Genomic DNA, 24,582 nt, shown 5'->3' with positions numbered 1-24,582 from the left:
AATTTCTGGGCAATTTTAGATACTGTTCAACCAATCTTGTCACGTCATTAAGGTCTTAAATTCTGTTCTTTTAGTCACAGTTGTCATATAATTCTTAAGCTATACAAACCTGACACATTTAACATTTGTGCAGCTGGTAAAGGATGTCATCAAGTTTTTACTGCAAGAATAGATTTGGTGGGAAAGAAGTGCTATGTGAGCTATTTAAAGAGTAAATGAGGAAGAACCCTAATTTTCAAAAGACCTTTCCTCCTTAGCTAAAATTTTTTGAGTTTCTTAACGTCTATTTGCCACTCAACATACAGGAGATGATTGCATATTTTTCACTGAATGTTTAACAACTGTAATCTCTTATGCTTGCTGCACACCATGTTATTTTTGTATTATTATTATTTTCCCTTCAAATATTATTTAGTGTTTCAAGGTCTGCCTTTCTCTTGTAGGGTGAACATATTAAAAATTTCCTTTAAAAGGAAAAAGTTTTTTATACAACAACGGCAAAAACATGTAAGTAGTCGTTTCACTTTTTTCTTAAGCAATTGTATTCAAATTTTTGCCTTTTAAACTTAAGGTAACAGATGGCTGGACCTGTAGGTGCTCTGTTATGTTAACTTCCTTTTGAAATTGTTTTTTATCAACTTGCCTTTGCTATTGTGGTTCTTTTATGCTCACTCATTTCCCACTCTTGTTTCCTTTCCAACTTGGAGTCTTTCCACCCTCAGTCTGTTGGACTACATCTTTCTAACTCTGGTATCTTTTCCATTGTGTATTTCAGGGAAACACAGCTGTTCATCCTTTCTTCAGTGCTTAATAACTTAGCGTTTTACTTGTTACTAGCTGCTGCTCTTTTCTTTGTTGCTCCCTGCACCCCGTGGAGTACCTCACAGCAATGAATCTACTAAATCTGCTTAATTTTATAGAATTTGGAGAAATGCAGCATCATTGTGTAATGGTTTTAAGGCTTTACTGCTAAAAGTTCTGCTTGAAGTTCTCTTTCTGGAGACCAGTGTCACCTTTGAAAAGAGTAGCATTTTTGAAGTTTAATCATTTGAACTTTCATTAAATGATGACATTTCAAAGTCCTTAATTTGTTCTACCAATCTCTTATATAACTGTAGGCCTATATGAGATAACATTAATGCGTGCTGTGTCATGCTTAGAGCTGCAGAACTGTAGAGAAAGTGAGTCTGACTACAAGACCTTTTACTCTTTCTTAGTAGGTATGAAAAACAGACCAGATAAAGTTAAACTTTTAGGTACAGTCATCCCTTGTCCTTTATCTCCCTTTTGCTTGAAACGTAGGGCAGCAGTCTGCATACTTGCAGTACTCTAATGATGCTGCTTTGAAAAGTCTGTTGTGGGAATGAGGAGCAGCTGGACTGCTATTGCATTTTTCTTGAACGCTGGGTTGCTTGAATAGTTTGTGACTGACAGTGGCTGATGTTGTGTTGGTCTTTTGCTTGGAAGTACAGAGGAAAACAAGTTAATAAGGCTGTAAGTAGGGAAGGTGGAAGATCGTGAAGAAAGCAGAGTGGATGCTGTGTGTTAGTAGGCAATTTTTTATAAAAGATGGCAACAAAAACACTTCAGAATTTTGCATGTCATACGTAGATTTTCTATAAAATCTACATCATTTCTTAAAGACTGTGAATTTGTGGTCATCTAGGATACGTTCTGTTTCCTTGATTTATTCTCCTGCTCCTTTTTTTCCTTATGCCACTGTTTTGAAAAATCAATGTACTTTGTCTCGCTTTTTCTGTTATTCATCTGCACTTCTATCATCCCACCGCTTCAGTCTATTGATCTGCTATTTGAAAGAAGTAGGCAGTATTTCTGTTTTTACTAAAAAGCTACAGAAGTACTGGAAAGCAAGACTAATGAACTACTAGATGTCTGATGTTTTAAAAGCCCACGTTACTTAGACTTAATGAAGGGTATAAGATTTATAATAGGAATAGAAGCTATGCTAATTTACAGGCAACTTTTTGAAGCTTCCAAAATAGAACCTGTGTGCTTATGTAATGCTTGAGAACAGCTGTTCTTTTTCTGCATTTTAGTGTATGTTTTTACCTCCTATGCTGTAGACGTGCCCAAATTCTCTGTGATGGCATACAGCTGATGAGAGTTCTCCCCTTATGTTAAACTAGTAAGACGCTTATTTTAGCTGTTAAGAGTTCTTCCCATTAGTTTAATGGTGGCACACTTCTCCAATCCTCACTTCTTGAAAAATGACTAGAATACTGTTCTTTCAGAACTTCACTTGAGAATGATGGTAAGTACTAAATCTTTGGATCCTACTAGAATACTCTTCAGCTTTGGAAATGGTACATAGAATTTTGTGGTGTGACTTAAAAGATGGCCTGTTAGTGAGCCAGAAGACCTAGTTAACAAAAGATTTTCTTAATGTAAAAATTGAACAGATGTTTCTAAAATTTCTTTAAGATACTTATCTTAGTGTATGTCCATATTTAAATTTTCAGCCTATGTAAAAGTACTTAAGATTGTGTCAGCAGTTGACAGAAATTTAATTGTGACCAAATTGTTTTTTTTTTTTAAATTTCAATTTAAAAAAATGAAATATTAGGTGTACTTAAGTCCTTATCTTTACACTTTTCAGTACATAACTGAGACGTTCAGATAAACAGATTTTTATGCCTATTAAAAGACCAGTGCTCCAGGCCAACAGAAATATCTGAAATATCCTTTAAATTGTTCTCTGGAGTAGTATAAAACGCATGAAGTGGTATTCAGCCAACAGAGAGTAGGTCAGAAATGCTGTTACTCATTAGGAGTTCAAGTGCTGTATGCTTGTTATCTCACAAGAATTCTGAGTTAAAATTTCACAGGGCTTGAACATATTATTTTATATAAGCTAATTAGAAGTAACTATGGTGAGCTGATGAAGATGAATTGGTTCCAGTACATTGAGAGTGTGCTGCAATGGAAGGTGGTGATAGTACCTTCTATGAGGATAGGAGCACGCTCGTAAAGGTATTCATAAGGATTCAGTTCAGAAAGTGATACAGAGAAAACTGGCTTACTCTTCCCAAAAAGCTGGTGGAGTCTGAAGAAGGGCACAATTTCTGAATAGAGATCCTGCTCACTTGGCTGCTAATCCTTAAATTAAGGTGAGGAGGGTCGACCCCTCTCTGTCACTCAGGTGCATTCCTTGCACCTGAGCTCTCTGGGTTAGCCACATCTTTTCACCTCGTGCTCAGCCACTGGTTTGGGCTGTGACCTAGCAATACCCATACAGGGTGAACAAACTAATCCTACAAAAAACTTGGGTTTTTTTTTCCATTTTGTAATAGATACAGGAAATATAAAGATTACAATCATTTGAATGCCTAGCAATGCCAAAGATGGCAAAGGGGCAGGTCATTTTTAGCTTCCCCTAGAGATTCTCATTGTGGTTTCCACTATAGAGAATCTCTAAATGAAGTCATTCAGCACTAGTTCAAGTACTTCGCAGAATGCAGCATAGTTTTCTGATGCATGACATTTTTAGAATGTTGCACAGAAAGAAAAAGAATGCAAGAAAACTAGCTTGATTATTCTGCCCAGAATTGTCTATATGTACTTCTAAACTGATCTGTTGCTGTGAACAAACAAAAGAACCCTGCAGCTAGAAGTCCAGGTGTCATCCATGGGATTTATTGCTAGACTGTAGTAGGAAGTTTTGTTAGGTCTTTGAATCATTTAATAAATCGGCTTTGCTACTCAAATCCTTACTTTCTCAGAAGTATGAACTAGAAAGAGAGCTTTGTTGGCTAATTATATGCTGCAGTGACAAAGTTCAGAAAAAAATACTTGAAAAAGATGAGCGATCAAATTGTGCACTTGCTTTTTTTTCTTTTTCTACAAAGATGCTGAATTCTGATAGGCGTTAAGCTTGTTTATGACACATACCTTTCTCTTCTTTGCTTTACTCTTTGTTCTGCTTTGTTATTTATGTTTGATAACCTCAGTAACTAACCCAAGATGTATCTTGTGCAAAACTTTCTTGAGGATTGGAACCTGAAGTGGCTCAACAAGTGCTACAGTTCTTCAGGACACGAATTTTGGTGGTGCAGTTGTGTCATACCTATGTTCCACTGAGCACTGAAGTTGCGAGTGAGAATCTGCACAGCAGAAACTTCATAATCTGCTTCCTTTCGGTCTCATTATTTTGGCTTTATGGTGTAATCCAGAAAGCAGGATTGGATACGAAAAGCGGCAGCTTTAGTCCATCGTGGATTCTTTCATTTTCCCAAAGTGGAACACTTAAAAGTCTTGGCTATCTTCTCAGAGAATATCAAACAGATGATTTTGTATGCTATAGCTCTTGAAGGAAAATATGTATATATGTGAAGTCTTATATGAAGAGTTTGAATTTGAAGATAGATTCTTCCCTTCTGCATTACAACCTTAATACAATGGTAAAGAGTTTTGGGAAGATCACAATCTGACAGGAAATCTAATAATCTGTTTAGCTGTTTTGTGTTATACTTGTATATAAAATATGTTTGACACTATAGACTTAAACATTGCATTAAATTAGCAGTGTAATGATTACAAACTGGTAAGTTTATTAATAATTTTTAATATTGCTTACACTTTTAAAAGGTTTGTTTTGGCATTTGAATTTCATATAGTCACCATGCCGTTTCATCCATCTCCAGATTAAAATCTACTATGTGATTAATTTTTATTTTCCTGAATTTGATTTGCTTATTTAGGATAAAAGTAATTTCATTGTTATTTATATGGTAGCTTTATAACCTCATTTGCTCTGTTTTATCAGCTTGTATATGTTGAAACATACGTTTTCTTACTGTTGCAGAATGAATCCAGAGAGCATATTGTTGCCTTCAACATGTTAAATTACAGAGCATGCAAAAATCTGTGGAAGTCTTGTGTAGAGCATCACACGTTTTTTCAGGCAAAGAAGTCACTACCTCATGAAAAAAAAATATTATCACATTATTGGACCCTAGGTTCTAGAAATCCAGCAAAGTAAGTATTGCGTGAAAGTGTGTTTCCCATTGTAAATGCTGAAAGAAGGATTTGTCAGTGACAGCTGAATTTGAAGTTGCAGAGCTCAGTTCTGCTTGTGATCGTCAGTCTTTGTGAACCGTTGGACAAATTGTCTAACTTTGTTTTCCTTTTTTTTGCACAATGATGTCATTACAATATAATGCTCATAAAAAGTTATTGAGTCTGTTTTACTGTTATCGTCTCAACTTGCTTTTTCAGCATAAGGTGTAGCAACAATACAAAGTTAAAATGTTATGTGTGTAATGATCCAGTAAGAGAATTTGCTGAACAGATTTGTTTTGAATTGTTTACTCCTTACTGTTATATAAACACTGTTTAATATGTTAGGGCAATTTCTGGAGTGCATAAAGATCTCAATTAGTTACATAGGGATGAAAAAATTTCCCCATCCAACCATTTAAGATTCCACTGTCATGACACTTCTCATCTTTTATTTCCTTTGTTGGCTTCTGCTGTCATTGAGCTGGTAGCTTCACAGTGGTATCTAAAATGTAGTTCAGAGCTTGTTATTTTGCTATATGAAGTTGGGATGTACCCATTCCATATGCACCATTTGGGCTGTAAGTCTTACGTCGTTGTCTTCTCAAAATATGAGACTTCAGAGAATTCTTTAGTCCTTTGATTATCTGTAATCTCCATAGACTTACCAGTAAACTGCTTTTTCTGATGGTTATTGGGAGAATATTTTCTTGCTTACTTTCTCTTTTCTTTACTTTTGCAGTGTTTCCCCTTAATTGTTGAGTTGTTCCTTGTTTAACTTCTCTTTTTCCTACTTGGACCCAGATTCAACTTCTGAATGATGTCAGGAGTTGGGCTAGATCCTTGTAGGTCCCTTCTTACTCATTATATTCTGTAATTCTGTGTTATCATAATTCGAGTTATTTCCAGAATTTTGCCAATTGGCTCTTCATGTTTTGATGTCTCTTTCAGTACTGCAGAATTCATACCTAAGGGACTAGGCATAGCCTATAAATGATGCCAGTAAAGGCACAAAGAATTGTCCAGGCACAAGAACACTGATAAAATGTTACATTTTCCACTGAAGTGTGATCTCCATACTTTTGCATAGTACTAGATCATAGCTGAAATGAATAAAAACAAGTAGCTGAATGAAAGTAAAGAACTTTTCTAAGTGTTTAGAGATGTGTATTTTGAGGATTAGATCTTTTATGGATCAATACGAACTTGTATTGAGAAAGCGACTTTCTTAACACTTTCCAGAACGCTATGTCTGGAGACCTTTCTCTCTTTCAAAACTGCAAGTAGATGAAAAGATCCTATCTTTATATACACAATGCACGTACAGGCATTGCATAGCCCATATAATTTTAAGGAATAAGTTTCAAAAGGTACTGGTTTAGTATTATTCCAATTTTGGTGTCCACTGTGGGACTTGTCACAGGGATTGGTAATTACCAGTCACTATGATAGTTTTTTCGCTATTTATGGAGCTTTTTGAATGTCCTCTCATAGAAGAATATTGTGTAGCATATTCCTTGCTGTATATTTTCTCTGCTATGTTGTTTGTCCTCTTTGGGAGTTGGATTGAGGTTATTGATTTGCTGTAGTGTGTGGCCTTGACTTATATAATAAAAAAATTAGCAGTGTATAAACTGATGAATTCAGCATTGCAAAATGACTGTTGTGGTTTAATCTGACAGGTGGCTTAGCACCATGCTGTTTTTCCCTTACTCTCCTCCCATTTCCCAGTGGGATGAAGGAGAGAATAAAAATAAATTAAGAAAAAAAAGTAGAATTCATGAGTTGAAATAGTTATTTAGTAAGACAGAGGTAAGGAAAAGGATAATAGTTATGACCATGTAAAAGTTATATAAGATAGTTATGTGTGAATGTATATAACAAGTAATGCACAAGTAATTCCTCACTATTGCTGAGTGATTCTGTTATCCCCCAGCAAGCAGAAGAGAGCAAGGTAAATTTCCACCCTCTTCAAAACTCCTTCTGCATGATATCATATGGTATGAAATATCCCTAAGGCCAGATCAAGTCAGCTGTCCTAATCCTGTTCTCTCCCAGCTCCTTGAGCCCTGAGAATGACTTTGACTCTGTGCAACACAGCTCCAGCTATAAATATTAGTTTGTTATTAACATCGTTTTTCTCATAGAACCAAAACATAGCATCATACCAGATGCTCTGAAGAAAACAATTCCATCCCAGCTGAAACTAGGACAAGTTTTTATCTGCTGAGTCATCACATAGATAAAATGGTTGTGTGCTCAGTTAAGCCATAGTGAGTTGTTACCAATTCACAAGTTTTAACAGAAAACGTCTAGAATCTTGTACTTGTATTTGAATTATGTTTTCTTAGGCACATGGCTTGGTGCCAACAGAGCATGCCAAATTTCCTGTTTTCCTTTCTATCTTCTTGAACACAATGAAGTTAAAAATAACTTCCAGAAAAGTTATTTTTACCCAGGTTTTTGATTAGTATTGAAGTAGGGATGAACTGAACAGTTTTATTGCAACAAGTGAGGGACAGCAAATGGCTCTTTTATAATGAGGGGGTAAGCACAGGTGATTCTTTAAAATGTGAATTATGTAATGTACTTTAAAAAGTATATTTTATTTAACTGAATTTTTCTATGCAATACAATTAACATATAGATTTTCACTTTTAATTCTTTTCAGGTCTGTAAACAGTCAGTACTGCAGAAAAGTCATAGGTGGAATGGTTTGGAACCCATCTATGAGGAGATCTTTATCTGTTGAGCATCTGGAGACCAAAAGCCTTCCTTCTCGATCACCTCCTGTTACCCCTAATTGGTAAAATAAATTTCATCGTTATCCCTACCTTCCAGCCTTCTACCTTGCATGTCTTCTAGCAGACTAGATATGTAGTGTCTACATATATGCTGTTATTTTGAGAGTATACATAATGGCAGGGAAAGAATGAGTGTAATTTACCTTAACTTTAGCAAGGCTTTTAAAACTGTCTGTACATTATATCCAAAATATGATATCATGTTCTGGATAGGTGGATAGTAACATGAGATGGATGGCTAACTGCTGGTCTTTGAGGGGTAGATGCTAATAAATTTTACTCTACTTGGAGAGAAGTGGTGAGTGGTGAGTACTGCAAGGGTCTATCATGGAATGTGTCCTGCTGTGAGAGAGACTGAAGCAACTGCCATTCTATAGCCTGGAGAAGAGGTTTTCCAGTTGCCAGTGTGCTGGAAATAAATGGTCTTTAAGGTCTCCTTTAGTCCAAGTCATTTTGTAAGTCTATTAATATAACTTTAACAAGTACAGGTAGCACAATGGGATGGACAGTCAGTTCTGTGCTATATATGTGGAAGTATACGATCACCTTGTGCCGTACCAAATTTTATAAAACTCATTATTTAAACTGTTTTATCTGTTGTTTAAAGTGAGACCCATAAACCTGACAAGAAGACTTCAGGGCACAGATTGCAGTAGAATAGAAATAATTCCTCAGAATGTTCTACAAATGATTACAACCTACTAACTTGTCTTCATGTTCCCTTTTTTAAGGCGGAGTCCTAGACTGCGTCATGAAATTCGTAAGGCACGACATTCATCTGTAGATAACCTTACAAATGAGATTTCTTATATTACTGAGACAGAAGATGTTTTTTATACATATAAGGGCTCTCCAACATCCAAAGACAGTGATTCAGAGTTCTCTCAGAACCACAGTCCACAGAGGAGGTAAGGGCTTCTGCAAACAATTCATTGCTCATTTTTCTTGAAAAACCAAGCAACTTTCATATAAAACAGTGATCATAAGTTTTTAATATTGAGTTCAAACAGTGTTTTGTTTGCGTAAGATTTATTTTGACAAATTGTTACAAGTGCAAATGTGATACAAAATGTGCTGTGATTCAGAATGACAAGTTCTCACTGTTATTTGATATGATGAGAGGAAGTGGCCTCAAGTTGCACCAGGGGGGATTCAGGTTGGGTATCAGGGAAAACTTCTCTGCAAGAGTGGTTGAGTGTTGGCACGAGCTGCCAGGGAGGTGCTGGAGTCACCATCCCAGGAGCTGTTCAAGAAACGTGGAGATGCGTCACTGAGGGCCATGGTTAGAGGGCAATATTTTGGTGGTAGCTGGACAGTTGGACTGGATGATCCTAGAGGTCTTTTCCAACCTTAATGATTCTATGAAAAACCAATCCTTCATCCCTGAACAAAAATTCTCAGTGAAGTCAGAGATGGCAAGCCTTTTTGTATCTGTAATATCCCATCACCCAGTAAGTTTTGCAACCCTTTCCCACCTATTATAAACTTTATAAACTTTTTTTCTCTTAGGGAATCTTCATTGGGCTCTTAAGAGTTCATTTGTTTTCTACATTATCAGCTCCAACTGAGTTGAAAGAATTACTGCCTTAGATAAAACATGGAAACATAATGATACCAGTGGTCATCTATCTTTTTCTTACTCTGAGGAACTGTAGATTGCCACTCTGAGGGCAGTCTCTGCTTTTTGCTTTCAGGTGCTTTGTTCTAATCCTTAATGACCAACTGTCTAACCACTGCTATGTTTGCTTCCAGGACCTGAAGCTCTTGTCTTTCTGCACTGATTATTTCTTTGTTTATATATTTATTATGTGGCTTTCCTCTTACTTACAGAGGTATTTCTCAATGAGTAACTTCATATTAGCATAATACTAACTTCAGAAATAATAAAGATCATTGATCAGTCAAATTTTAAACAGAAAATAGAGCTACTTTGAAACTTTCATCTGGGGAGAATACTGTGTATTAAAATGCAAGTTCCTTTATATTATTACAAAAGAAAAATAGCTTCTGATGATCCCTTCCTTGTAACCTATATATATGATGTATTTTGAGAAGCATAGGATATTGCTTATGATAAGAATTGCTTATCTCTTTGATAGCATTCAGCTACGTAGCTGTAGCTTTAAACCCTGGACATAAAGTTGTCTTCGAACATGAAGAAAACAGTTTTTGTTACTACATTATAGCATTGAGGTTTCTATGGAGGAGGGTGGGGGGAATGAAAATTTAATGTGCTATGTGCATATTTGGAGTTTGTCTCTGGGTCGTCAAAAGCATTTTTCTGTTTTTCTTCCTGCAAGTCAGATGAACCATTGTGCTAGTAGTGTCCCTAACAGCTGAAATAATATGTGTTGCCTCAAGATGTTGAGTAACCACAGATATGAAGTTGTGTCCTTCCTGTGTTTTAACATTTACAGACAATTTATGTCCTTGCGGAAGTAATTAAGCAAATAAAATTAATGTGGAGTAGAACATATGAGAAGATGGTGAATGTAGAAACTGTTGACAGAAAAACAAGTTGCTACCCTATCTACTGTGACTGGTAGATTATGTCCAGACTTCATCATTCTTGTTTTTATCTTCTCCTGCAGTTTTTCTCCTTTCTGTTTTACTTTTCCAATGCCTACTGAGGGTTGAGTGGGAAGGCCTGGTTTTTATGGTGTTTCTGTCAGAGGAGATAAGGTGTTCTGAGTGTGAAAATAGCTTATTTATTTTCTGGGCACTGATTTATTCCGCTGTATCTGAGTTACATCACTCATTGTAGAGATTATGGTTATACCTCAGATAAACCTAATTTTCTGTGAGTTATTCCCAAAGTAGTCCTTGTTTCTTTGGTATGTTTATAGTATTGGATTTTGTGCATGTAATTGAAAAATACTTACATAAATGTGGTTAATTTAAATTGAAAGCATGTTTAGGATGGAGAATATTGTGTATAGAATGAACGATCCTTTATTACATTAACTGTTAGATGTTTGTGTAGTAAAATAGTAGTTAGTACTTCAACAACTGAGGTAAAACATTACAGTACCACACAAATAAAAGAATGTTTAAATCTATACTGAGGTTTTCAACAGTTTGTATTAGTCCACATTGCACTTATTATTTATATTCTTACACTTGTCATTATTTGCCTTGCTTCTTTTGTTCAAAGATGTAAGGTAAAATTAATTTTGTGTAGAAAAATATTTTTCTCTGAATGCTTCCATGAAATAGCTGGTAGACCAGATTCTATATCTGCTTTGCAAGAAAAGCATTTGACTTGCCTATCTTTGGTATTATGTATGGACAAACATTTGTCCTACTCTTCTGCTGTGCTTCAGGATAATTTAGCTATTAACTTAAAAACAGCTTGCAGTGTACTGATAAAACTTTTAAAGCTAACTCGCCTGTTTGTGTCAGACTGGTCTTTAGTAGACTTGAACTGACGTAATCAAGACATGCTTTGGAAAAATATTGAAATTGCAAATCTGTTTTTGTAGAAGAGGGCCAAAAGTAGATTCTCATAGCCCTGCTTTTATACTGACTTCAGAGGACTCTTTTTTTTTTTTTTTTTGCTGCCTAGTCTGCAGTGGTGGTAGTTAATACTGAGTATAAATGATGAATGTCTTCGATGGGAGGAAACGTCTGAAAGAACTGTGGAAAATTACTAGCAAGCAACTACAAGATGCTGCTATTAAATCCCTTTATTGTTACCTGAGCTGGACCTTGAATCTTTGTTAAAATCATATGGCTCCTTAATCTTAATCAGTAGCTACCATGGGCATTTCAGGGACTTGGGAAATGGGAGATAGTTTCTGCTTGTTTCAGTTCAGACTCTAGATAATATCTTAGGATTTTTTCATCAAAGCAACACTTATCCCAAGACTGAGTTGCCTTCAAATTCATCTATTTGCTTACTGGGACAAATGTATTGATAGAACTTGTTTGATGAGATTTGTTGTGTACTTAGTAGATTAAATCACGTTTGGAATCTTGGGAGATATTGGATTTATAGAAGATAACAGTGCTCCGGTTTCCCAATAAGTCTTTTCTCCTCCTGATAGTACCAAGCAAAAGTATTTTCCTGACCAATTTTCTTCTTGAATGTGTTCAATAATTGAAGGGAATCAGTCATGTTCTGTATTGCTTCTAGAAACAAGTACACAATTTAGAAAAATTATGGGGAACAGTTCTTGGTTCAGACACCTAAAACATATCAATTATTAATATTCAGTTGTTTCTTTGTTTCTTTCACATTTCACAATACGTTGTGCTGTATCAACATTTCAACACCTAGAACTGTTTCCTGTTATATAATTCAAATAACCATGCTGGAGATGAGGGAAAGGATATCTTATTATTTATCATATTCTTTCTCTGAAGAAAATAGTGATTGTTTTTAAATGTACTGTGAGTGAATATTCTACCTTCTAAGTAAAATTTGAGCGATAATTTACAGGCTGTGACTGAAAAAATAAATAAAACTAAAAATTAGAACATACAGTGCTCATAAGTAAACTGCTGAAAACGAGGGCAGACTCATTTTTTTTCGTATTGGTGTAACTAGACTGCTTTAAGCTTCTATTTATTCTATTAAATCTATAAGATTTAAGGTTCTATTGCATTGAAGTAAATTTGAGGCTTAGGCATTGTCGAAAGAAGCAGTTTTTCTCTCTCAGATTAGAATCTGCAGAAAAGATTACAGCTATTGCGTATGTATAATGGACAAAAAGGAAATGCTCTAAGCTCAAATTAATGTATATTAAATAGAACTTTATTCACACAGAGTGAATAGGTTTGTTTATCTAAGCCAAGCCATCTCAAATCACAGCTGCATGCAAAGCCTGTCATTGGAGACAGTGCTGAAGAGGACTTCAAGACTTCTGTTTAGTCCAGGGAAATTCAACCTTTGTGCAGAAACCTTCCATGTTCTTTCTCCTCTTGCTTGCTGTGCTGCTGTTTGTCTTATCTGACTAATACTGCCTCTGAAAAATTAATCCTAAGACACAGCTGGAGTCTGCACTGAAGTCTTGCCTCTAATATGTTGCTTTGAGTGTTAAACTACTTTTATTATTTCTGTGCCAGAAATAATAAAAGCAGCACCAGATCTTCTGAGTCTATCTTCTGACTCTGTGTTGCAGTATTTCACAATATATTTAACCCATCCCTCCATATATGCACACATTGCTACTACTGTTTTGTTTCAAGAATAATGGTAAGATAAAACATAGTATTTATTAGGGACTGTTGGTAGCTGTTTTTCACTTACAGTTGGTTTTCCTGTCATGCCATCAAGGCATTTTGCTTTTGTTGAGAGATCTTAATTTTCTTCATTGAAGCACTGCTGAAATTGACTTACTAAACGTCGATTTTTAAGCAGCATGTAAAATTTATTTTTGCCTTTCTAGGTTACATTTCCTATCTTCAGAATTCCTTATGTGTGAATATGAAGGGGTAATGACTTGCCTTTATTAAAGAAAATATGTCATTATATGGAATTATTATTTCTAAAGTCATCTCTGCTAAAAAGCTGCTTTATTGTGTAGCTTTTTCAAAGCTGTTTGTGCTATACCAACAGGCTGCTTGGCATCAGATCATCCTGACCATCTGCTATCCTGATAGGCAGAGTTGTGAATTGAAGAAGCTTACCTTTGAGAAAAATGTTTCAATATAATATATTTAAATCATGGCTTGTTCTAAAGGAAGGCTGATGAGTTGTGCAGATAATTATTTTCAGTTAAAAATTTTACTTTTTTTTTTAACCTACTGTGATACCTGAAGGTGATCATTGTTGAAGTCTTTCTTCATAAGAATACAACTGCAGTTTCCAAATTTTGAAATATACACACACTTGCACCAAATTTGGTATAGAAGAACAAATTGTTACTGATTTCCATGACATTAACTTAGTATGTATGCTGCTGTGCCTCTTCGATCAGGTAGCAGTGGTCGGACAAGAGGTAATGGCCTCAAGTTACACCAGGAGAGGTTCAAGTTGGATATTAGGAAAAATTTCTTCTCAAAAGGAACAGAGAGGCAGTGGCACAGGCTGCCAAGGGAGGTGGTGGAGTCATTGTCCTGAAGATGTTCAAGAAATGTGTGGATATAACACTGAGGGGCATGGTTAGTGGGCATGGTGGGGATGGGTTGGCAGTTGGACTAGATGGATCATAGTGTTCTTCTCCAACCATAATGATTCTATGTAGGCTACAGTAAAAGTTAAGTGAACTTTTACAATCCCAATATTCAAGAGTTCCAATAAAAACCATAAATGTCTCCTGTTCGCGAGGAACAGAGTATCTTTGACATTGTAAATTCAGGTTGATTAGCCTGGGCTTTTTTTACTGCACCTGTACCCTTACTATAGGTGAAATTGTTTAGATTGTAAATGTAGTGGCATACTCTTCTAAAAGATTTTTTCATGTTTTTGGATGTATCTCTCTGAGTGCTTGTTGATAAGAATATATATATTCAGCCATGTATCTGAGGTGCTAGTTTAAGGGAAAAGAGCACTGGGTTATTGACTTGGAAAAGTATTCCTGTAAAGCTTTGTAGAGAATCCTGTGAGTTAAACTCTTCAGTTTATCTTGTTTACTGTATAATGAATTAAACCAGGATCTTGGTCTGTTTGGTTTGGAATAGCAGACTGCATAGGACCAAGTGTTTGATGACTTCTTTAGAGTAGACTGCATCCTAAAAGAAAAGATTAGCTGCAAATTCTATTTAATCTGTGTTTCAGAAAGATTGTTGTAAAATATGTCTGTAAGAGATGAGTTATAGTATCAGTCAGTAAGAGAAATTGACAGATGAGTCTGTCTAAATCTTGTACTTATATTTAAATACTTAGTGTTGATTAATCAGCAAGATAAATCTGGCTAATTATTCACAGATGATAGCATGTGATGTATGAGAGGAGTCAGAAGGCTGGAGCAGGGCAAGTCAGTCATGTTTTTGCTTTCGGCTGCCAAAAGAAGGTTATCAAGTATATGGAATCAAACTCTTCTTGGAGGTGTGCAGCAAAAACATGTGAAGTGATGAACCCAAGTTACAGCAAGGGAAATGCTGAGAAGTCACAAGGAAGATGAAATTAATGCTGAGCTTGATTAAGCCCTCAAAGCGATTGACAGAAAAGTTGAGATTTTTCCTATCCCTGGAGAAATTAAAATCTCATCTGTAAAAAGGACCTGATTGTCCTTATCTAACTTTAAAGTCGGCCCATCTTTGAACGTTCTCCCATACTCCTTCCCAACTTAAATTACTTCAATTCAATAATTTTGTTATAAATGCAATGTGTTCCTGCAGAAACCTTTTCCTTTGTTAAACATGTTTGCCAAAGCTATAAACATCTTTAATTTACATTCTAAAACTATCCTTTGGTGATATAGATGGCATAATGTGTGCAGTCCCAGAGTTAGAGGGGAAGGAAATAAATGGGTGAACTAGTATACAAAAGGAAATTCACTGTCATTATGCTATGAATTTCTGGAAGTGCATATACGTTCTTAATGTAAGTGTGATGTATCATCTGACGAAGGCATTGCATTGAAAATAGATTTCCTGAGCTTAGGCTGCATTTGTTCAATTCTTTCAGCTTACTGTGTTGATAGACAATAAACTGTAGCTCCATGGTGAAAGTTGGTAAACTTACTATAGAAATACTTTTTTTTTTATTCTAACAAAGATATTTTTGTAAACAACATTTAGAGTGCATTTCTCTTGATGGAAGTACTCTTTAGATATATCAGATAAATTCCATTAACTACTATTTTGACATAAAATTGAAATTACTTTCAGTGAACTTAATTTATAATGCTTTTTACTTCAGTCCTTAATCACACACTTGCAGTGCTTAATTTCTTGTTCTTACAAAATCTCCTGCATTTCTTAACTCTGTTGTCTTAGTTGGTGTACTTCAGTCTTTCTCAAGGAAGATGCTTTTCCAATATTAGGCAGGATCTCAGGACATTTCAATTTCACTTTAATTAACCTTGTTGTTCCATTGCTTACCATTTGCATCCTCCTCATCAGCTGTGTTGGACTTAAATATTGTTGGTTTGTTGGTTTTTTGAGTTGTTGTTGGTTTTGGGTTTTTTTTTTTTTTTTTTTAAGTCTTTTCTATAGTCTTTCTCTGTGTTTTATTTTTATTTTTTATTTAATTCATATTCAGACAAACCCAGAATTAAAATATTCTTCCTGGACCTTCACTTGGGATTATTCCGTATGTTATGTTCTGCCATATGTTTCCTAGTTTGCTCGTTAATATAAATATCACTTCTCTATCCTCCCTCTGTTCCATTTCTGCACCTTTGCTGATGGAAGCTTGCAAAAAACCACTTGTCGTCAACCAGATGAGATAAAACACGTGTGAGCCTAAGGGACTGTGAAATAAAGACTAAACATATTGTAAAGAAAAGTAGGAACGCTGCAACTTTAGAAATCATGACCTCAAGTTTTTATACACACCTTTCAGAACCACCAATAAGTGATTTTGGGTTGAACACCCCATGAGTTTCAAATTAGGCTTTTAAGACTGTTACTAATGGATCACTATGGATTTCACAGTGCTCTTCCACTCAAATATGCAAAGAAAGAGAACATGTGTTTATCTTACTTATGCACAAATCTCTTTTTAATGTATATATCTTTATTTAAATGTACTACCCTTTTTGTTTGTCAATCCAAAAAAAAGTTACCTCTAAAGCCAAAATGCAAATCTGTGATAAGGCAAATTTTGCAGCAAATTGAGCTTTTGAATATAACCGAAATACACGAAGCAATATGAAGTATGGTCAGTAAAGGAACTGTAGAGGAACTGAAGGAATCCTTTCATGGTTAATGGCAGCAGCTTATCAATATGGATGTTTGGGACTTACAGAAAATCACTGCAAAACTTGAGCATACTGTGAAAGCCCCAAGTTTTTCTATAATAGTGCTCAAGTGTAAAGCAGAAAGAATCTATGTAGCTGCCTTAAATGGTTTTTCTGCTCACTTGTTCACAGAATTTCTGAATCTTAACTGTGCAACTTGTGCTGTATATAAATTTGTCTAAAAGGCAGCAAAAAGATGACGCTTTAAATATCTTCCATTTAATTTGTTTATGAATAATAATCTCAGTTTAAATGAGTAGTTCTCAGAAAAGATCTGGTAATGGAAATACTGCCACATTCAGTCTCCCTACCCCTGCAGGTGTTAGAGAAAAGAAGCTTCAATAACTTGAAGAACACTACAAGGGCAAAACCTACAGATGTTTCCTTCTGTTGTTTGTAGAGAGGGAGTTTTGCTACAGTTCTATTGTTTCACTTGTCCCTTTTCTCTTGGGATTTTACTTTACCTTATCATCATCAGTTCTCAGAATAGCAAATTCTCTGGTAAGGCACACGTCTGAGGAGGAGGGGTCTTTCCTTGAAACTTGACAGAAGAGAGGTAGATTTTCACAGTGGAGAGTTTAATTGTAAAGATTGTCACTGACAGCAATCTATAGTAAGTGGAAGATTGAAATGGCATCTTTTTAGATACACAGTGGAGTAGGGAAGGGAAATTACTTGCAGTTTTGAAGTGTTTGCATGCTGAGCCAATGGAAAGTTTATTTTCCTTGCAAGGAATGTCTCTTTTTCTTGATGAAAATGTCGATTGGTTGGTCTGGTGAGTGTTCTCATTTATTGACTTAAAATATGGTGCTTGTTGTTTGTTGTGAAACGAGGAAGATATCTTAGTAAAATGTAGAATACAGTTTGGCCAGAAAATATGATCCTGTTGTTCCTGTTCAAAGTACTTCATCACATTGGTGAATAGTTACGTGTCAGAAGTAATATTTCATTGAGTTGTGAAAATTAAAATTCTTCAGCTATAGCATGCTGTGCTGCTGAGGACTTTGTGAAGACACAGCTCCCTTGTCACTGATGAATTCTGTAGGGGTTGAATTTGGTCATTTTCTAGGTAATCTTTTTATACTCAAAAAGGTTATGGGATGATTCAGTAACTCCTTCAGACTGATGCATCTGAATTAAAGTGCAGTAACTCAACATATGAACCTTCAGGAAATATTAATAGGAAATTTATATCCACATTTATGTATCTTGATATATTATTGAGGTGATTAAGAATTTGCTATTTATTTATACACAGTATATGAATGAAAGTGGAAATATTTTTTTCTGTCTCAAATGGCCTCACTCTCTTGAGGTGGGGAGGAAGGAGATTATATTAATATAGAGATATCATGTCTAATTGCATCAGAATTTTATGGTGTGTAGTTCTTGGTGGAAGCTTTCAAGAGGGTTAACATATGACAACTTGAGTTCTGCACAGATGTTAGTAATAGAGCTGTATCCCTTCTCTTGTGACATACACAAAAATGTATGGCTTCACTGTTGTTTCCATCAGATGGAAATCAATTAGCTTAAACTAAAATAAATAAAAGCTTGTGTCATTGCACTGCCTGTCTTCCCACTTCACCAAGTCTGGACAGCAGCAGTCAAATCTTATGTAGGGGTGGAGCTTTCAAAGGTAGAAATTATTTTTAACAAGCTCAGTCTAATCATTGACTACACCGAAAAAAAACTTTAACCTCCTCTCACTGAGTAACTGCAGTATGAGCTCAACAGTTGTCTGCACTGCTTAGATTGGCTGCTCAGGCAGCATGTGTATGTGTGCATGGTGCCAAAGGATCTTTTCCAGTGCTGTCAATTAAGGAGTGGAAGAACTGTGAGGATTACTAAAAAGGAGAGCTGGAGGTACTTCTGGGAGAATGGGAGTGAATGTCACTGGCATCACATGTTGGGGCATGGCTGTAATAAAGATGAACTGTAGTGTTCAGGGAAAAAAAAGTATGCACAGCCAAACCTTCACAAATTCTTGTGGAATTTGCCATCTCTGTCTATCAAGAGGAATTTGTTCATGTTATGGAATCTTTATGAGGAAACTGAACTAGAATGATATTTACCTTTTTACTGTAGTGTTAATGGAACACAGTACACGATTTACAACCTTGAAGAGGAAATTCTGTGCATATTCTAGAAGACTAGAACTGCTTCATGAGAGGATTATCAATTGTTTCTGTTTCCAACTGCTTTACTGTTTACCAGTTTTTCATTTAAGTATGGTTGAGAAATCAACAGAAATCCCAAAACTACCAGCTTCCTAGTGACTGTGTCTTCTCACAAAGCATCACTAAATGTCTGATTTCATAGGATCATAGAATGGCTTGGGTTGAAGAGGGCCACAGTGATCATCTAGTTTCAGCTCCCCTGCTATGTGCAGGGTTGTCACCCACCAGACCAGGCTGCCCAGAGCCACATCCAGCCTGGCCTTGAATGTTAGTTTGCTACTTCTGAGAACAGAGTACTGGCCTAGGTAACCAGTCTAACACTTCTTCTTCATTCCTTTCCCTCCCAATTTAAGCTATCGTTTATTCTAGGACAGTAAGTTTTACAATTACACAGATAATGAGCAGAGAGGAGAGTTTATTCACTTAGATGCCATGTGTGTGGATATTCTTTTGATTATGCTGTTACAATCAGCCAAGCTGCTCTGTGAAAAGCCCTGATTAACCACCCTTCCTTTCTGTGTTAGATTGTCCTGGTCTGTGTAGTCACTGCTTTAGTTACATTTTATGTTAAAATTCTGTCAGCACCTGTTCTACTTTTGCATTGTAACTAACATTTCTAAAGCAGCCTGTGCTAATTTCTCATTACCTACATGTAAAGAAATACAATCAGTGACATCTTTAGTCATCGTGATCCACATCTAAAACTTTTTAAAATGGTGTAGCGTATCCTGTTAAATAATTGCCACTGTAAACTCCAGCAGCTTAGGCTACAGTAGCAGATGTGTATTATTGGCATTTGGGTGTGTGCCAAAAGTGGAAGTGAGTAATTAGAGCTGCTCAGTGATTTTTTCTTGTTTCACAAACTCCCTAATTGCCTGATTTAGACTCTCTGCACGGGATTACGTATTTTTTAATTTACTGTCAGCACATCTTTTGGCTTTTACACAGACTTTGTTTCCTAATTAGAGTTCCTGTTTTCTTTCTGTTCGCTTACTGAGTTTTATTTATTTATTTTTAACAGGCCTTCTGAACAAGAATCACCAAAGTGAGTTGTCTTTAAAATTTCTACTGTGGAATCTTTATCTTTAAGATACCAATCAATGCATAAGTTGAATTGATTTTTCTAAGTACTTGTGTGATTGAAGGCACAAATAACTGTTGAAATCAATGAAGATGGTAAATCTTTTCTTAAAAATTAAGTTTTTGCATCAAGATGTGAGAAAACTTAAATCCTAATAAGTGTCTAAGCACTATTAACAAAGCAAAACAATGATTTTCTTAAACTGTTCCATTTCTTTTGTAAAAAATTAATGATGCAAAAATCCACTGGTGATTTTACTGCTAGAAAGGAATAACTGAAGCAATTTGTCACATTATTCCAGCGTTAATTTTTTTCTGTGGTAGAAACTCATTAAGAACTAAACTCCTAAGTTGCAAGTGAAATTTTGTTTTTAATTGACTATATTCTGAAAAATGTGTTATGATGTGTTTGCATATAAACGGTTCCTGCTTACTTAACAGTGACCTCACAGGAATCATGAAAACCTCTTTGAAGCTACCAAATAAAACTAATATTTCTTTTGTGTGTATGTGTGTGTGTGTGTGTCTGTGTGTGTCATTACAGTTCGCTAAAATATTTTAAAACTATTTAAAGAGCCAAATGAATAATATCTTTGAAGAATATTTTCCATGGTAATTGAAAATGTTGTAAATATTGACAAAAACAGGCAAAAATAAGCCTGCTAACCTATGGCATCATGTTTGTTAGTTGCAGTCAGATTTCTGCAAACCAAAAAACAAATGTCTATATTTATTAGTAGTTGTTGCATTGCTAATCCTGCGTGTAAAAAGCCTGTGTTACATTCCCTTATAGTTTTATTTCTTCATGCTGGGATTTACTTCCACTACTACCATCCTGTGAGAGTTAAATACTGCTTTTAGGAATGGTGAATGCATTGAATACGCTCTGCACACAAAAAAATAAAATAAAATAAAAAAAGCATGCATACATGCAAGAATCAAATACAATTCACTGTAATGCTGGTTGTCTGTAGCACTACAGAGCATGCTTGCAAAGAGTACTGGCCCTGATCAAGATGTTCTATGATGCAAGTGAAAGATCTCTCTACAGTGGGGTAATACAGGTGAATAGAATGGCAGCTGAAGTATTTTCCCCTGGGGTTTGTTCTCGTTCCCTCCTTTGTTGCAGTGATTTCATGTACCACTTCAGCAGTGCCTTTCACTGTTGACCTTCAAGTATTTTGCTGAAAATGTCTCTCTTGCTCTAGTTTTATTCTGCCGTTCTTCTAGGTCTCCACTGAACAAATGATAATGCGTAGATCATTCTCCAATCCCATTACTTTGCATGTCAAGAAGTGCTGTTTAACCGCGAGTATAAAAAGACTTGTTCTGGTGTCTGAGTGATACAATTGCCCATGTTACACAGTTTAATGTAAAAATCTAGATAACAATACTTTTCTAATATATATGTATATAATTTTTTGTTTTGTTTTGTTTTTAAATGAAGGAATGTATTGGGAAATAGTCCAACTCGGAATTCTCTGACCCGTACCTCACCTAAAGCATTGACTCAGTCTCCCAACGGAGTTGGTAACATTTCTGACTCTTACCCTCTGGAAGGGGTGGATAAACACTTCCTAGAAACATATGACAATGTTACAAAAACTAGCTCAACAGATGATTCCGGTCAGTACTACTGTGATAAGGTACGTTCAGTTGCATTCTTTTCAAGTCAAAAATGCTAACATATGTAGCTTTGAACTGTAGATTAAGAACTCAGAAAAACTATGGTTTTATTCTGGGGTGAGCATGTTTTACTAGGTAACAGGAATAAAGCTTCTTGTCTTACTCAGATTTCTCCAAGGCTGTGTATACAATATGATAGGTAAGCCTACTGTGTACATTCATTTCTTATAGCAACCAGGTTTCCAACAGCATCTGCAGGAAGTTCTTAATGAAATGGGAATCCTTGCATGCCTGTATCTCATTTGTTCTAGGATAAAGTCACTCTAGCTCCTGTAAGTCTTGATAGCGAGCACAAATCCCATCTGGGATGGCTAAAAATTGTGTTTTGACTTCTGTGTTGACTAGAGAGCAGCTGCTCCTTGCTAGCTTTATGACAGCAGATCGTCCCTCACCTTTTCTCTAGCCTCTTCCAGGGCTGTGCTAAACAGCTTCCTAACTTGGCTTTCCACTAGCCATAGCCAAGCTTTAATCATCCTTGCTTGGAGATTTCCTGGAGAAAATATCAGTTCACCCTTTTAGAGGAGATATGTTAAAGAAATTGTAGTTACTCCATAATCTTCAGAGCAAAAATGTTTAAATTGTGTTGTACTTTTTTTGTTTTTTTTCCTTTTAAGTCACCTTTAGCTATGGCAATACATTGAAAGTTTTAATAGGTATGCGCTGAAAAAGCTGTGATGAGAGTAAGTATGTAAGGACGGAAAAAACCATAGAACGCATTTGTCATTTTGCGTTCCAAATTAATGCCTCCTATTTATGGAAACTACAATCAATACAAAGAGCACAGTAACACTGTTTGTAGAGAAAAATCTCATCTACAGTAAATTATTATACAACATGGCCACCGCCATTAGCTCTGCATTTTTCCAGTGGTGGAAAAGAACCTGTGTGTCATGGTTATAACAGTCTGCATTAGCAGAGGCGACCTGCTGTTGCCACTGCACCACCCATTTCCTCACTGTGCTCACATCAACTGTTTGCTTGCTTAGCAGTTTTAGAGACCATCGATGAACGCCAATTCGTTCTATTTTTTCCACATAGTGGAATTGAGTGACACTCCTTTGCTTCAACTGCAACTCCATGTCAGCTGCCATTGTGTCAGACTGCCCCTCTGCTGCCATTTGTCACATGGCAAAAACACGTAATGAAATATTGGTGGGATGTTTCAACCCCTACTGCCATCCTCCTCTGAAATTGTGAGCCATCATCATAAAATAGGAGATATTACCTTCAGAGCAGCCCTTGTTGCAATTTTTACAATTTTTAAAGGTTGCAATTGAGTGTATTCTTTAACCTTAGCTTCTTCATTTTTTGAGCATGTATTTACATGGAGAATTATTGTTCAGCATGTCTAAATGTGGGTACGTTACACTCTAATTTTCTGCTGCTTGGTTTTAAAACTTAGAAAAACTTGGTTTGAGCTTTTTCCTGTTTGTTACAGAATGAGGTAATTGAGGGAGATTTACTTTTGGTGCGTATCACACCAGATGAAGAGGGGAAGTTCGGATTTAATCTAAAGGTAAATCAGCAATCTTTTGTTATCTTAAAATGATCTATATAGATACCGTGATCTGATATTATGATTATTTTTTTGTTTTTAGTGTGATACTTCAGATAAATCAGTATATCCCACATGAATTTCTTAAGGACTCAAAAATTTTTAGAAGTGGCAGCCTAATCCTTAAATGATAAAATCATATTTATGAAAATAGGCCTTTGCTACTTCTGTATTCTTTAATTGCATATACTATGGATGTGACATTTCCAAGGCACTGCCTATTTACATTGCTGTGTAGATATGAACATGGAAACATAATTTAAGATACTAATTTCTAGAAAAAATGTCTGTATTATAAAGCAAGTTAAATAGCTGGTGCCATTTTATCAATTATATCCATGAAGAAATCACATAGAGATGAAAATGAATTGTAAAAATGGGAACAAGTATTGATTCCTCCTGTAAATTTTCAAAAAATTCCATTTGAACAGATAAGATAATGATACCATCAAAATCAGGGTGATGTTTGCTCATTTTGCCTTGCTATTTATTGGTGAAGTTTTGAGAGAGCTTTATGTAAAGGGAATAAGGGAGTATGTATTTATTTATTTTGGAACTTCGATCCTATCTGATCTCGTGCACACTCACCATAATACCTTAATACTGTCCACCTTGTGAGTTCAGATGTTGAAATAAGCTTGCTTGAAGGATAGGGTTTGAGTAATGCTGCATTTGATCTGCCTCTTAAAATGTGTGGACAAGCAAAGCCACCAGGTTAAGTCTACTGGAAAAAAAGTACACCCATCCTGACATTTGCTCATGAGAGTTCAATCTTACTGGCCTCAAGCGACTGAACAAATTTTATATGTAAGTGAAAGTAGGTGATTGTTTAAAATGCTTATGGTCATGTTGTATTGATGGTCATTATTTACTTGACTTTCCTGTAGGGTGGCATAGACCAAAAAATGCCCTTAGTGGTATCAAGAATAACTCCAGGATCACCTGTAAGTAATATCTTACCATTCTAATCTTTCCCTTATTACTTCTTCTACCATTTTCATAAATCTTTATTCACAGGAATCTGGAAATGCATAGCCAATATGAAATAGTAACTGAGCCGTTCTCTTTAGAAATTGATCTGACCGGTGATTTTTCTTTTTTAAGCCATGGATGAAAAGATCAGGAATTGTTAGCCAAACAAGAGACAGTTGGAAAGCATATTTGTTTTCTTTTGTTGTTTCAAATAGTGCACTACAACACTGAAAATACAAACGATGATTGAAGATGCAGTACAGAAGTGAGTGTTATGGGCCTATGCAGCCTATGAAAAAGAAACAATTTAAGGAAAGTACAGCAGAGTTATATAAAATTTGGAGCACTGTGAAATGAGTAGCAGGGGATTCCATTTAAAGAAGAAGGGGCTATCAAATTAGTTAGTGAAAGGCTGAAAATAAATGAAAAGTAGCAGCTTT

The 24,582-nt window shown here is 35.7% G+C and overlaps 1 protein-coding gene across 12 annotated transcripts in view; it reads left to right on the top strand.

Moving 5' to 3' along the window:
* PTPN3 (protein tyrosine phosphatase non-receptor type 3) overlaps positions 1 to 24,582 on the top strand; it is a 178,587-nt gene that overhangs the window by 124,854 nt on the left and 29,151 nt on the right. For all 12 annotated transcript variants that reach the window (XM_052704232.1, XM_052704227.1, XM_052704226.1 and 9 more), the window contains 8 exons: positions 444 to 507; positions 4,823 to 4,995; positions 7,688 to 7,822; positions 8,552 to 8,728; positions 19,871 to 19,894; positions 21,377 to 21,575; positions 23,054 to 23,131; positions 24,058 to 24,114. In XM_052704232.1, the coding sequence (XP_052560192.1) occupies positions 444 to 507; positions 4,823 to 4,995; positions 7,688 to 7,822; positions 8,552 to 8,728; positions 19,871 to 19,894; positions 21,377 to 21,575; positions 23,054 to 23,131; positions 24,058 to 24,114 (907 nt within the window). The remainder of the gene's footprint in view (positions 1 to 443; positions 508 to 4,822; positions 4,996 to 7,687; positions 7,823 to 8,551; positions 8,729 to 19,870; positions 19,895 to 21,376; positions 21,576 to 23,053; positions 23,132 to 24,057; positions 24,115 to 24,582) is intronic.

The sequence above is a fragment of the Tympanuchus pallidicinctus genome, unplaced genomic scaffold (assembly GCF_026119805.1).
Source record: "Tympanuchus pallidicinctus isolate F22 unplaced genomic scaffold, pur_lepc_1.0 scaffold5, whole genome shotgun sequence".
In the NCBI taxonomy this organism is placed as follows: Eukaryota; Metazoa; Chordata; class Aves; order Galliformes; family Phasianidae; genus Tympanuchus; species Tympanuchus pallidicinctus.
The sequence above is the reverse complement of the archived record's forward strand: the minus strand, read 5'-3'. Positions and strand labels throughout refer to the sequence as shown.